The 12916-nt window shown below is 36.2% G+C and overlaps 1 protein-coding gene across 6 annotated transcripts in view; it reads left to right on the forward strand.

Annotated features, from left to right (window-relative positions):
* ATP13A3 (ATPase 13A3) overlaps positions 1-12916 on the forward strand; it is a 79451-nt gene that overhangs the window by 29625 nt on the left and 36910 nt on the right. For all 6 annotated transcript variants that reach the window (XM_059884753.1, XM_005201490.5, XM_024989650.2 and 3 more), the window contains 8 exons: positions 8-142; positions 821-893; positions 3760-3891; positions 5021-5200; positions 5351-5508; positions 6189-6377; positions 7915-7976; positions 11689-11839. In XM_059884753.1, coding sequence (XP_059740736.1) covers positions 8-142; positions 821-893; positions 3760-3891; positions 5021-5200; positions 5351-5508; positions 6189-6377; positions 7915-7976; positions 11689-11839 — 1080 coding nt within the window. The remainder of the gene's footprint in view (positions 1-7; positions 143-820; positions 894-3759; positions 3892-5020; positions 5201-5350; positions 5509-6188; positions 6378-7914; positions 7977-11688; positions 11840-12916) is intronic.

Below are 12916 nucleotides of genomic sequence, written 5' to 3' on the forward strand. Positions count from 1 at the left end.
TTTTTAGGTTCTCAACCCATTTTACATTTTCCAGTTGTTCAGTGTTATACTCTGGAGCACAGATGAATACTATTACTATGCTATAGCCATTGTGATTATGTCTGTAGTATCAATTATAAGCTCCCTGTATGCCATAAGAAAGGTGAGTCCAATTTATTATGGTTTTCACAACTGTATTTGTACTTTGTAATAACACATAAGGTGTGCAGAATGATGTTTGGTATAAAGCACGTTCTTGATACAGTTTTTCTTTTAGTTATGTGAATATGTACTCCTTTGCCCTCTTTTTGAGGTGGGGGAAGGCAGATGCTTTTTCAAGTCGGAGTATCACTTGATTGCTTTGGGACTGTAGGGGTCTCTAGTTGCTTATCTTAGACTGGAATACTGGAGGGCTGAATCTCCTGTTTTTAGGCCTGTCTTGTTAAAATGCTTCTTATTTTGTTTGGGGCTGAAACATGGAATGATCTTTGAATCTTTTGGTCTTGACCTTTTTAAAGGTAGAGTAATATGTGTTTATTATATTAGCTTGTGTGCTAAGTCACTTCAGTCATGTCTGACTCTTTGTGCCCCATGGACTGTAGCCCACCAGACTCCTGTCCATGGGATCATCTAGGCAAGTATACTGGAATGGGTTGCCATTTCTGCCTCCAGGGGCTGTTCCTGACCCAGGTATCGAACCCGAGTCTTGCATCTCCTGCATTGCAGGCGGGTTCTTTACCACTATATATTAGCTTAGCTTATTTTATATTACCCTTGCTTTCTAATAGATTGAGGAGTGAGTTTATGTTAATGAATTCAAAATTTTTTTCCTCTGATTCAGCAATATATTATGTTACATGACATGGTGGCGGCTCACAGTACTGTGAGAGTTTCAGTTTGCAGAGTAAATGAAGGTAAGTACTTCAGTTTACTCTTAGAAAAGTAAATAGAAAAAAATATCCACTGTGCACTAATGTGTGAAGCAAGCCCAGTATATTATGCATATACACGTAGTTCCATAAGAAACAAAAGTGTGTGTTTGGATTTATAGTCATGTCTCTGTATCAAGTTCATTCATTTAGCCACTATACTAGGCTCTCAGGATGGACATAGTCCTTGCATCATTGAACTTCAGTCTAGTTGGAAAGACAGATGAAAAACAGAACAATGAAGTGTGATAAATGATAGGGAGAGTTCAGGGAACTTAGATGTTAGAGCTCATTTAATATAGGTGTCTTCTATATAGACATCCTTCTAATATAGGATGGCTGCTTTGAACAAGTATATATATTTTATTTTATTTATTTTTAATTTTTAATTTAATTTTTTAACTTTACAATATTGTATTGGTTTTGCCATATATCAACATGAATCCGCCACAGGTATACATGTGTTCCCCATCCTGAACCCTCCTCCCTCCTCCCTCCTCCCTCCCTATACCATCCCTCTGGGTCGTAAGTGATTGAATTAGCCAGATAAAGTATAGGTGAGAAAGTGATAAGGCAGGGTTGATGTGAGAGTTGGACTGTGAAGAAAGCTGAGCGCCGAACAATTGATGCTTTTGAACTGTGGTGTCGGAGAAGACTCTTGAGAGTCCTTTGGCCTGCAAGAGGATCCAACCAGTCCATTCTAAAGGAGATCAGCCCTGGGTGTTCTTTGGAAGGAATGATGCTAAAGCTGAAACTCCAGTACTTTGGCCACCTCATGCGAAGAGTTGACTCATTGGAAAAGACTCTGATGCTGGGAGGGATTGGGGGCAGGAGGAAAAGGGGACGACAGAGGATGAGATGGCTGGATGGCATCACCGACTCAATGGACATATGTTTGAGTGAACTCTGGGAGTTGATGATAGATAGGGAGGCCTGGCATGCTGCGATTCATGGGGTCGCAAAGAGTCGGACACGACTGAGCGACTGAACTGAACTGAAAGAGGGAAATAAGAGGATTCTAGTGCCCAAAGGCCTGGAAATTAAAGAGAGTTTGTTCATTGCAATAACTGGAAGAAATTCAGTGTGGCAGATGCAGCATTTAGAGGGTAGACAGTCTTTTAAGGCTTGTGAAGGAATTTGGACTCTCCCAAAAGGCAGTGGAAAGACATTCAAGGGTTTTAAGCAGGAGAGTGATATGATCATATTTGCCTATTTGAAAAAATTCTTCCGATTGCCATGTTCAGACTTACTTAGAAGGAAGTAATATTGAAGGCATGAAATGAATCAGCGTGAGGGTTGTGGAGATGGAGGGTAGAGAGATGGCTTTGAAAGATACTTAAATGTGGGCATTGAACAAGATTTGCTGATAGAGTGGTGTCAGGCTGGTGGGGGATGGATGTTGGTGTCATTTAATTAAATAGGGAACACTGGAGGAGAAGCAAAATTGTAGGGAAGGATAATGTTTTGGACACATTGGTTTGTCTGGCGAGATACGGAAGAGGTTAAGGATACAGGGGAGGCAACTCAGCATCATGGGTCTTGGAGACAGCAGCCTCTTTGATTTATCAGGAAAACCAAATCAGTCTGCATTCTCTTCAACTTGATATCCCTCATCCAAGTGTGAACCCAAGTTAGCCTAGCAGGTTGTTTTCTTCTTTGTGCTTCTTGGTCACTTGCTACTTTAGCTGATAATATCACCTTTCCTAGCTGCAGTCCTAAGATGTGTGGTTTATTGGTGTTCTCCCCTTCCCACTCTGCCACTGCCAAAGATGCTGGGCATCTCTCAATGTATTTCTTCCTTACCCCCTCAGTAGTCCAACAGATTATTGATACTTAGTTTCCCATATACCTAAGGGTTAGAATTTCAAGTGGCAGGAGGGTATTGAGTCAAGTTTTTAAAATAAAGGATCATATTAAGAAATGAAGAGTATTATACTTAATACATGCTAAATAACTTTAGAATTCTTTGCTCTTAGCTTAGTAAACTACTTATACCTTTTTTTTTTTTTTTTTTTTAAGAAAGAAAAGAATATTTGTCCTAAGGGCCAACATCACAAACAGTAGTTTTCTCCTCATCCATCTTTGCTTAAAAACTAGTAGTGTAAGTCTCTTCTAAGCATAGTTTAATAAAATCTAGGGGTAGGGGAAGAAAGAATGCCCAAATATAAGGCCACCTTTTACTTGAGAAGATCTTGGAAAAAGTGTTTAACTAACTTGAATATAATACATAAATTTCTAAGGAAATAATGAACTATATATGATAGTTTTATTTTATACATTTATTTGAAATAATGTCTAAGATATTTGGAACCATTTTAGAAATATTGAGAAGACAATGAAACAATATGGATTATAAATAGTAGCCGTAAGGAAAAGAGTGCTGTTAGAAAAGAAAGTGCTAAAATTTCAGTGCTTTTCTCTGTTTCCAAGGGATTATAGAAATCTGAGGTTATGTACCTGTTGCAGGGGGGTGTCCTGGGTGGACTTACTGCCTGTTTAGCTCACAGGGCTGATAGCTAAGATTGACCATCCACTGTTGAAATGAGTGTTGAAATCCACCCATCTCTTAGCTTAGAGGGGACTTGGCATTAACTGTGTGCGCTTGGCGTACTATCCTGGGACAAACTAGCTGACACGTTATAGACACTGTGCTCTGTTAGCTTAAGGAATAATAATTTTGTCTGTCAGTACTCTTCATCTATTGAAATTTTCTTATTTAACTCCAGTATATTTTTAATGTCTTACTGAGATCAGGTGACCTTTGGATAGATCTTTAGTTTGTTGTATTTTTATTACAAGTTAAAGAATACTCTTTTCAGACCTTTCTTTGTTTTTCTTTCCTTAAATTCAGAAATAGAAGAGATCTTTTCTACAGACCTTGTGCCGGGAGATGTCATGGTCATTCCATTAAATGGGACAGTCATGCCTTGTGATGCAGTGCTTATTAATGGTACTTGTATTGTAAATGAAAGCATGTTAACAGGTAAACTAAATTAAATGAGTAAAAACTAGCTGAGTTGCTTATAATGATATTAGGACTAAGTAGTTACTGATTAAGCTTGTATCAGCATTAACTATGCAGTTTGTATCCTTTACTCACAAATGTCGTGTAATAGATATTGAAGTTTTGTTTTTTTTTTTGAGGGGACCAAATCCTGCATTATACTCAGCTGTAATACTAAAGTATAATGCTGGTGCTTACATCTCTTGTCCAGCTTCTGTTAATTCTTCTGACAGGAGGAAATGCTTTATAAGAAGGGACTAGGAAAAAAGTTCTTTCCCCACAGCATATTTATTGCTGTTCACTTTGATGTGCAAAATGTAGGAATAAAAGAGTTGATATTTTTGTTAAATTGGGGAGAAATAGACTTCAAAATAACTTCCCTTTGGAAATTCAGAATCTAGAGGTAGAGCTTTATACCTTTTTATCATATGACTTTTTTAACTGTCATAGTCAGTCTGGCAAGAAAGTGATTCTTATATAATACATTTTTTAACTATTAAGAGTCTGTCTTAAAACACACTCATGCACATAAACATCCCTGCACACTTGTTGCCCTTGACACAAGAAGTGTAGATGCTACAGAGCATAACATTGTAGCAGTAAAATGATTTGTCTGTTTGTTACTATTAGAGGATTACCGTACTCCTCTTTGCTCAGATGTCTGTTCTCTTCGTTGTGTGTGTGTGTGTGTGTGTGTGTGTGTTGGGAGGTGAGGGCAGATAGGACTGGATCTTCACATGTTGTGTGTTCTTGGGGTTGCAGAGTGCTTCCCAAGTTAGTTCTCAGGGGTGCTGTGGTGATCACAGAACAGGTGCTGAGGTGATGACAACAACCTTGTCTTCTTATGAAACTTGATGTAATTATTTCCAAGTGATTACATTTGAGTCACAGATGACTTTCGAGAAATACTGTGGAAGACAAGATTTGCTATTTCTGGGTAAGGAAATTGGAAGACAAAAGGCTGATTGATTAAGCTGTATTATTCACATTTGAGAACTTTCAATAACTGTTGTCAACAGTATTTAACATTTAGTAAATGTAACAACTCAAGATTTGTATGTTTGATACTGATTTCTATGCTTTAATTTATGAATTTTTTTTTTAAAAGGAGAAAGTGTTCCGGTGACAAAAACTAATTTGCCAAATCCTTCAGTGGACATGAAAGGAACGAGAGATGAATTATATAGTCCAGAAACACATAGACGACATACTTTGTTTTGTGGGACAACTGTTATTCAGACTCGTTTCTACACTGGAGAACTTGTCAAAGCCATAGTAGTTAGAACAGGTAGAAAATACTTAATCTTTTCTTGCATGGTTTAGCACATTTGATGCTTATTGCATGTTTAAAAAGAGATTCTATTTTGAAAGATAATTGTCATTTTCTTATAGAGTTACTATAGAATCATTTTCTTCTTTACTTTTTTTTTTAAAAAAGGATTTAGTACTTCCAAAGGACAGCTTGTTCGCTCCATATTGTATCCCAAACCAACTGATTTTAAACTCTACAGAGATGCCTACTTATTTCTACTGTGTCTAGTGGGTGTGGCTGCAATTGGGTTTATCTACACTATTATCAATAACATTTTAAATGAGGTATGTATGTGGGAAACCCTTAATAGAGTTTGATTCTTAATTATCACGTGGCTATTGAGGATTTGAGATGTATCTAGCGAGACTGGAAAATTGAAATCCTAATTTAAATTAATTTAACTTAGAGCCATATGAGACTTGTAGCTATTATGTTAGAAAGTACAGATGTAGAACATCACCATCATAGCAGAAAGTTTTTATCAGGTTTAGATGGTCTTTTATTTGCTTTCTTGTGACTTAAGAGAGGAGTGATCACATACTCACCAAAAGCTTTCTTCTTTTTTCTTTTTTTAACCTCTGGTATATTCAGCATTAAAATTACCGGTGATTACTGAATTGCAGATATTTCTAAGGGACCTTGTCAGATTTCTTTTTCTATCACTTGTAAAGACTCTGATAGTAGTAAGAGTCAATATCTAAAAATGTTTACTTTGAAGTATGTAGTGTATGAAGTATATGGGGCTATTAAAGTAGGAATTTAAAAAAATAATAGCTCTCATTTCACAGCCCACTGATGATTCATTGAGCTATTTTGCAGCATCTCTAAAGGGGAAAAAAAATTATAAATAATTAATAGATGAATACATATGTGCTTAATAAATATATAAAATTAAAGAAATACTCATTGGATTAATAAATTTTAATATTAGGGGGTCTGACATTTATTTTTATGTTAACTGTAGGTTGAAGTTGGGGATATAATTATCGAGTCTCTTGATATCATTACAATTACTGTGCCGCCTGCACTTCCTGCTGCAATGACCGCTGGCATTGTGTATGCCCAAAGAAGACTGAAGAAAGTGGGTATTTTCTGTATCAGTCCCCAAAGGATCAACATCTGTGGACAACTGAATCTTGTTTGCTTTGACAAGGTTGGTTCAGTTTCATAATCATTCTTAAAGGTCACTTTGTAGTTTTGTAAAGCTAAAGTATTTAGATTAATGGTTTCTGTGTTCTTTATCAACTAATTTGCACACATTTTAAAAGAAATGTTTTTCTAATTTTCCTTTTTTAAAACTTACTTGGCATCTATCATTTTTATATTATTTTTTCATTTTTAAAATTTTTATTACTTTGGATATTGCTTATTTGCCCAAATCTGCAATTAACCAGTTCTTCTAGAATTATACCTTGTAGTAGTAGTTAAATTTATTTGCTCTTTCATGGTTTTAACAGAGTAGACTTCATATAGATAATGTTTTCTGGAATGTTATTGCTATGAAGTATATACATTTAGTGTTTGCTCTATGATTTTATTGAATGTGTTATAAAATTACAAAGGACACTGATTATATAATTTCATGTGAAAATGACAGATTTTTTTACTTGTTTGAAATACAGAGGGTTCTCCTTTCCTCACGTGGGATCAGTTTTTCTGAAAGTTCAAAGAACTAAATCTTGACCAGGTTCTTCTGGGTAACTGATATGATACACATTTGATTTTTGTGTATCATCTTTATTATCAAGAAAAAAAAAAGTGAGGTGTATTTTGTTAAGAAAAAAAGGAAGGTCGTAACTTAATGATTGTTTCATATTAAATTAGTCTGTTCAGAAAATTTTATGTTTGATCTTTTTCGGAAATGTTTAAAAAGTTTTTAAGCAGACCCAGAAGTGGAAAAAAAGATGCAAGTGAAATAAACCCTCATTTACCCATTATCCTACTTAAACAGTTAACCAGCATTTTGTCAGTCTTAACTTTATTGTCCCCTCATTTTGAAGGTGGCAGCATTAGACATTATATTACTTTATCCATATACTTCAGTATGTAGCTCTAGAAGATAAAATAATGTTTTAAAAATACAACACTATTATCACTGCTTACTACTACACTTAACAGAATTAACAGCCTCTGTATTACCTAATATCCAGTACATATTCAGGTTTCCCTGCTTTACAGTCTGTGTTTTCAGTTGTAATCCAAATACAGATCGCAACGATTGCAGTTAATCTGTAACCATTGTTTTTCTTGCCCTTTTTTTCCAGTCATCTTATTGGAGAACCCAGGTTATTTATTTCCTGAATTTGGCTGATTACACTTCTTGATGTCATTTAACCTTGTTCTTCTTCCCTGTTTTGGCTCCATGTGCCCTAATCTCTCCCTCCTGTGTTGGCATCTTTTGTGATAGGTTGAGTGGCGCATTGTTCCACTGTTTAATAACAAAAGCACATAAGTATACATTTCTATACATATCTCCCTCCACCCCACCCACATAGAGGAACTGTACCAAGGGAGTATTCTGCACCCTTTTCCTCAGTTTTGTCCTGAAAGTTATTCTCTGTTAGCACACACACACAGATCTTACTCATCTCCTTCCCCCTTTTATGTCTATATAGCACTCTATTATGTAGACATAGCATAGTTTTTCACGATTTGTAAATGTGTGCTTTTTTTTTTTTTTTTTTTTTAAGACTGGAACCCTTACTGAAGATGGTTTAGATCTTTGGGGAATTCAACGAGTGGAAAATGCACGGTAATTATTGGCTAGACTTGACCATTTATTGTTGTTGTTGAGTCACTCAGTCATGTCTGACTTTTTTTGACCCCATGAACTGCAGCATGCCAGGCTCCCCTGTCCTTCACTGTCTCCCGGAGTTTGCTCAGACTCATGTGCGTTGAGTTAATGATGCCATCCAACCATTTCATCCTCTGTTGTCCCCTTTTCTTCCTCCCCTCAATCTTTCCCAGCATCAGGGTCTTTTATTAGTTTATTTCTAATAAATATATTAATATATGAAACATTCAGACTTATAGAAAGTAATACGACAGACAGCTCTGTACCCACTACTGAGATTAAACAGTTGACATTTTGCCATGTTTGTTTCAGATCTCTGAAGCAAAAAGATTTAAAAAGATTTAAAACATTACAGATACTGCTGAAGTCTTACCTATCCTTTTGTCTATCCTTGCTGCTGTTCTGAAGTTGTGTTGTTATCCTTGCATAGTTTACTTCCTGTGTATCTACCCATAAACAAGATCTGTCCATAAATAAGTATATACGACTGATATGTACTGTATGTGTTTTTGCCGCCTTTTGGCCTCCTAACATTGTTTCCAAGATTCCTCCATGTTGATACGTATAGATCCAAATTATTAATCTTAACTATTGTTTAGTATGCCATTGTGTGACTAAGCCGTAATATTTGTGCTTCAGCCCAAGGGCAGTTTCAATTTTTTTCCAGTTTTCCTTCCATACTCCTAAACAGTATTGCAATTAAAGTTCTTAGGGTTACAACTCCTGTGAGTATGTGGTTGAGTTTGAGTAAACCCATTTCTTCACAGTTTCAGTACTGGATCATACAGCACATGCATGGCCACAGCTCTAGTAGGTACTGTCTGCTTACTCTCTAAGTGATGGTGCAAACTCAGTCTCCCTCAGTGTATGGGTGATCCTGTTGCCCCACATCCTTGCCAAACTTGGTTTTGCCAGACTTCTAATTTTCCCAAATGAATAGCTATGAAATGTTATTTTATTGTGGCTTTGTTCGGAGTTTCTTCATTACTTATAAAGCTGAACATTTTTTCACATTTTTGGAAGGAGGATTATTTGGCATTCTGTGTATTGTCAGTTTATATCCTGATTTTCTTTTTTAATGATGTTGTTTGTCTTTATCTTATTCATTTATTAGAAGTCCTTTGTATTTTCTGGGTGATAATCTTTTTCAGTACTATGCGTTATGAAAATATTTCTCCCGTCTTTTTTTTTTTTACTTTATTGCTATCTTTTGATGCTTAGAAGTTTTACTACTATAGTTGTGTTTTTGCTGGTTTTTTCTTTTCCTCTCTTGAAAGTATGGAATTTTGGTTTATACAGTTTGAGAGACTGTTGTTTGGTTCATGGATTGTCAGAATCGGCACATCTTGGTAAATAGCATATCACATTGTGAACTTACTTATCCCTAATGAGGCCTGTTGCTTTTAATTCTGTTTCATCGAATATTTGTGTGCTTACATACCAGCTTGCTCTTGCCTAATATATACCTATGTATCTTTTTTTTCCATCTCTTTTCACTCTTTCTCTGCCATTGTGTTCACATTTATTGTGATTTCAGGTATATTTGAAATTATTTCTACCACCGACTCTCTTACCCCAGTTCCCACACAGTTTTCATATTTCTCTCATTTTTTTCAGAATTTATACATCCTAATCTTTATTACTTGCCTGTAAGTTACTAATATTCATATTTAGAGTCTGTGAAGGTTTTTTTTGGTTGTTTTTTTTTTAAAGATTTTATTGCTTCTGTTCTAAGTTTTGGTTTTTTGGCCCCAAGGCATGTTGGCTCTTAGCTTCCTGAACAGGGATCGAACCTATACCTCCTGCATTGAAAAGTGAAATCTTAACCCTGGACCGCCAGGGAAGACCCTATGGGTGTCTTTATTAGTTTCTAACTCCATAAAACCTATGGACTGTAGACTACTTTTACCTCCCTTTTTGTATGCATTTGTTGTATAGCATTTTATGATTTTTATGATTTTGGTTTTGTATACAATCTACATGCTAAGATGTACCTAGGTTGATGGATGGCTTCGGTAACCAGTTTCTTATATCCCATTCCTGTGGATTAAATTGCCATGTTTGTAGATGTCTTAGTCTTCTTTAGTAATTTTTTTTCTCCTTTGTTGTTTAAAAAATACTTCTCTATGCTTGATTTCTGCAGTTTCACTATGATCTCTTTTTTTGTTTGTGTGGGACTAATTTTGCTTCTTGATTCCAAAGATTCATTCTTTTCATAAATTCTGGAAAAGAGTGCAGCTTCTTTTTATTCCCACTGTGGCTTTCCCCCCATTCTTTCTCTCCATCTGGGAATCCTAACCATATCCTGGATAATAAATTTTATTTGGTTTTTTTTCAAATCTGGCTCTCTCCTTTCCCCACCATGGTGTCTTGTTCTTTTTCGAAGTCTGTAATTTTAAAATGCCTTCTTTGCATTCTTTCAGATCGCCATTCTATTATCTCCAGTTTATGGGATTCTAATTTTGTCTTTGTTGTGTCTGTTGAGTCATGAGAATTATTTCCTGGTTCATTTTTAAATTATGGATTCATCCTTAGCAGAATTTTTTTGTGAGACTCCTTTGTAGCTGTGTTGTGGGAGTGCCTCTCCCTAGAGTTTTGACCTTTCTTGGCCAAAAGTAGTGTCAGTGGTACCAGGCAAACTTTAATGTTACTTTTATAACTTGGGGATTTCTGGACTGGACAGAAGCATATATATTCAAACCCAGATCCCATCCTGAGCAGCTTAATGGTTTAGAGTTCAGGCCCTAACACCAGACCTCTTGTGTTTGAACCCTTGCTTTGCCACCTGTGTGCTGTGGCTTGGCAAGTGGCTTAAACCCTTCGGCTTCAGTTTCCTCATCTATAAAATGGTGATAATAAACACCTTTCTCTGGTATAGGATGAGATGAGGCAAATAAATTTAAAGTTCTTTGAATAGTGCCCAATACATAGTAAATATTACATAGATATTAATTATTTTCTTGAACTTTGGGTGAGGGGAAAGAGATAAGCTTATTCTTACGCATTTGAGTCTATGGGTGAATCTTTTCTTTTTCCAAGGTTGTATTTCTTCAAGAGCGTCTTGGTGAGAGGGATTCTCTCAGTTCCAACTTCCTACTTTGTATGTGGCCAGGGCTTTGTCTCTTGTTCTTGTGTGGTTATTAAAACCCAAGGCCTTAAGGGTACTGAGAGGGCTCCCCTCCCTTCTTCCTTCTCCCCCCGTAGTCACAGCATCTGTTTAAGGTCACACCCTTTTGGTTGTCCTTTCGCTGTTTTTGGCACTTAAAATTTTCCCTTTCTTTCTTACAAGCTCAGTTTTGTATTTGAAAGGTAGTGTGTTACACAGTCATTTTATGTTTTTGCAAGAGAGTTTTTGTGTGTTCTAATTTGCCATATGTCCATAGGCAAGAGTTTTAATTATTATTTAGTATGTAGTATTTTCTGTACTGGTATGTCTGGTCTAGTTATTTAGAATCTAAGATAATACTGTATTTTACTCATGTATAATAATTTTCATGGAAGAAAATGTTTTTGAATGTCAGAATCTATAATGAAATGAATACATGCAATATGTACATAAATGCAAACATTTTATTTCTACTTTTAAAATAATAAAACCTGAAAAGTTCTGTTAAACTACTCTCTTCAGTCTTGGGGTTTATGAGTCTAATTCAGTGCATTTTCTGTATAGTTTTCTTTTGCCAGAAGAAAAGGTTTGCAGTGAGATGTTGGTAAAGTCTCAGTTTGTTGCTTGTATGGCTACTTGTCATTCACTTACAAAAATTGAAGGAGTGCTTTCTGGAGATCCACTTGATTTGAAAATGTTTGAAGCCATCGGATGGGTAAGTTCAATGTTTTAAAGTACAGTTAACTTCAGGAAAATAGTAAAAATTAACTTGCAGAAGAATTATTTCTTCAACTTGTTTTGATTTTGGTCTGTCTCATATAAGGAACTATGTAATTTCTAAAGGTGTGTCACCGGGGAGATAGTTACAGTTGTGTAGAAATTCTGTTTTAGTTTAATTGACTCATTCAAACAACCTTTCATAGAGGAAGACCTTTAATAGAGGACCTGCTCAGGGCCCTGTTTTATGTTTACAGGATAAAGCGGAATCAGTATCTTGAGGCAGTAGGTCTAAGCAGTAAGGTGATCTCAGTGACTCAGTTTGTTGGCCATAGGGAAGAAGTATAGAGTGGTCATGTGTCTTCAGTCCCCACGTTCTACTTCCTGTGTCCTTTCTCTCTCTCTTTCTCAACACACACATGTCCACACACACATGCTCACAGAGGTTTCTGTTTGTTCACTTCTTTGTTTTGTCATTGATTATTTTAATTTCTGAGTGCTTGCTCTGATTGTTAGTGTTTCCAGCATCCAGTTCTTGTTTTACAGGTATTAGTTTGTATTTAAAGTTCCCTTCTTGCTTCTGAATTTTTCATTTTCTCTAGGTTCAGTTTTTTTCCCCCTTCCCTATACTTAATCGTCTCCTTTATACTTTTTTAAAAAATTGAGGTGTCATGGACATCTTCTTGTTGATTTTCAGTATATTTCTTCATCCTACTTTCATATTTGAGAGTGAAGGTTTGATTTGATACTCTGGGTAGGTGCTGCAGCAAGGTTTTTATCCTTGCCCATATGTATGTTGGTCCTGAGAAGTATGTTGGTATGTTGGTTTTCCTGGGAAGGGTCTTCCCTGAATGGGAAGGCTGCCTGGGGGAGCCTGTTGTATTGGGGCCCCATCAGCAGGCCTTGAGTTCAGGAGAGAAGCAGTAGTCTTTTGGTTGCTTTCCCACTCTCTTCCACAGTGCTTGCACAAGCAGTACCCTGGAATACTGCCCCTCATTTTAGCAGCCCTTCCTCCTCTCAGGGATGTAGTTTATCTCTCTATAGGTATGACCTCTGTGACTTTTTTTTGCTTTTG

The sequence above is a fragment of the Bos taurus genome, chromosome 1 (genome assembly GCF_002263795.3).
Source record: "Bos taurus isolate L1 Dominette 01449 registration number 42190680 breed Hereford chromosome 1, ARS-UCD2.0, whole genome shotgun sequence".
NCBI lineage: Eukaryota > Metazoa > Chordata > Mammalia > Artiodactyla > Bovidae > Bos > Bos taurus.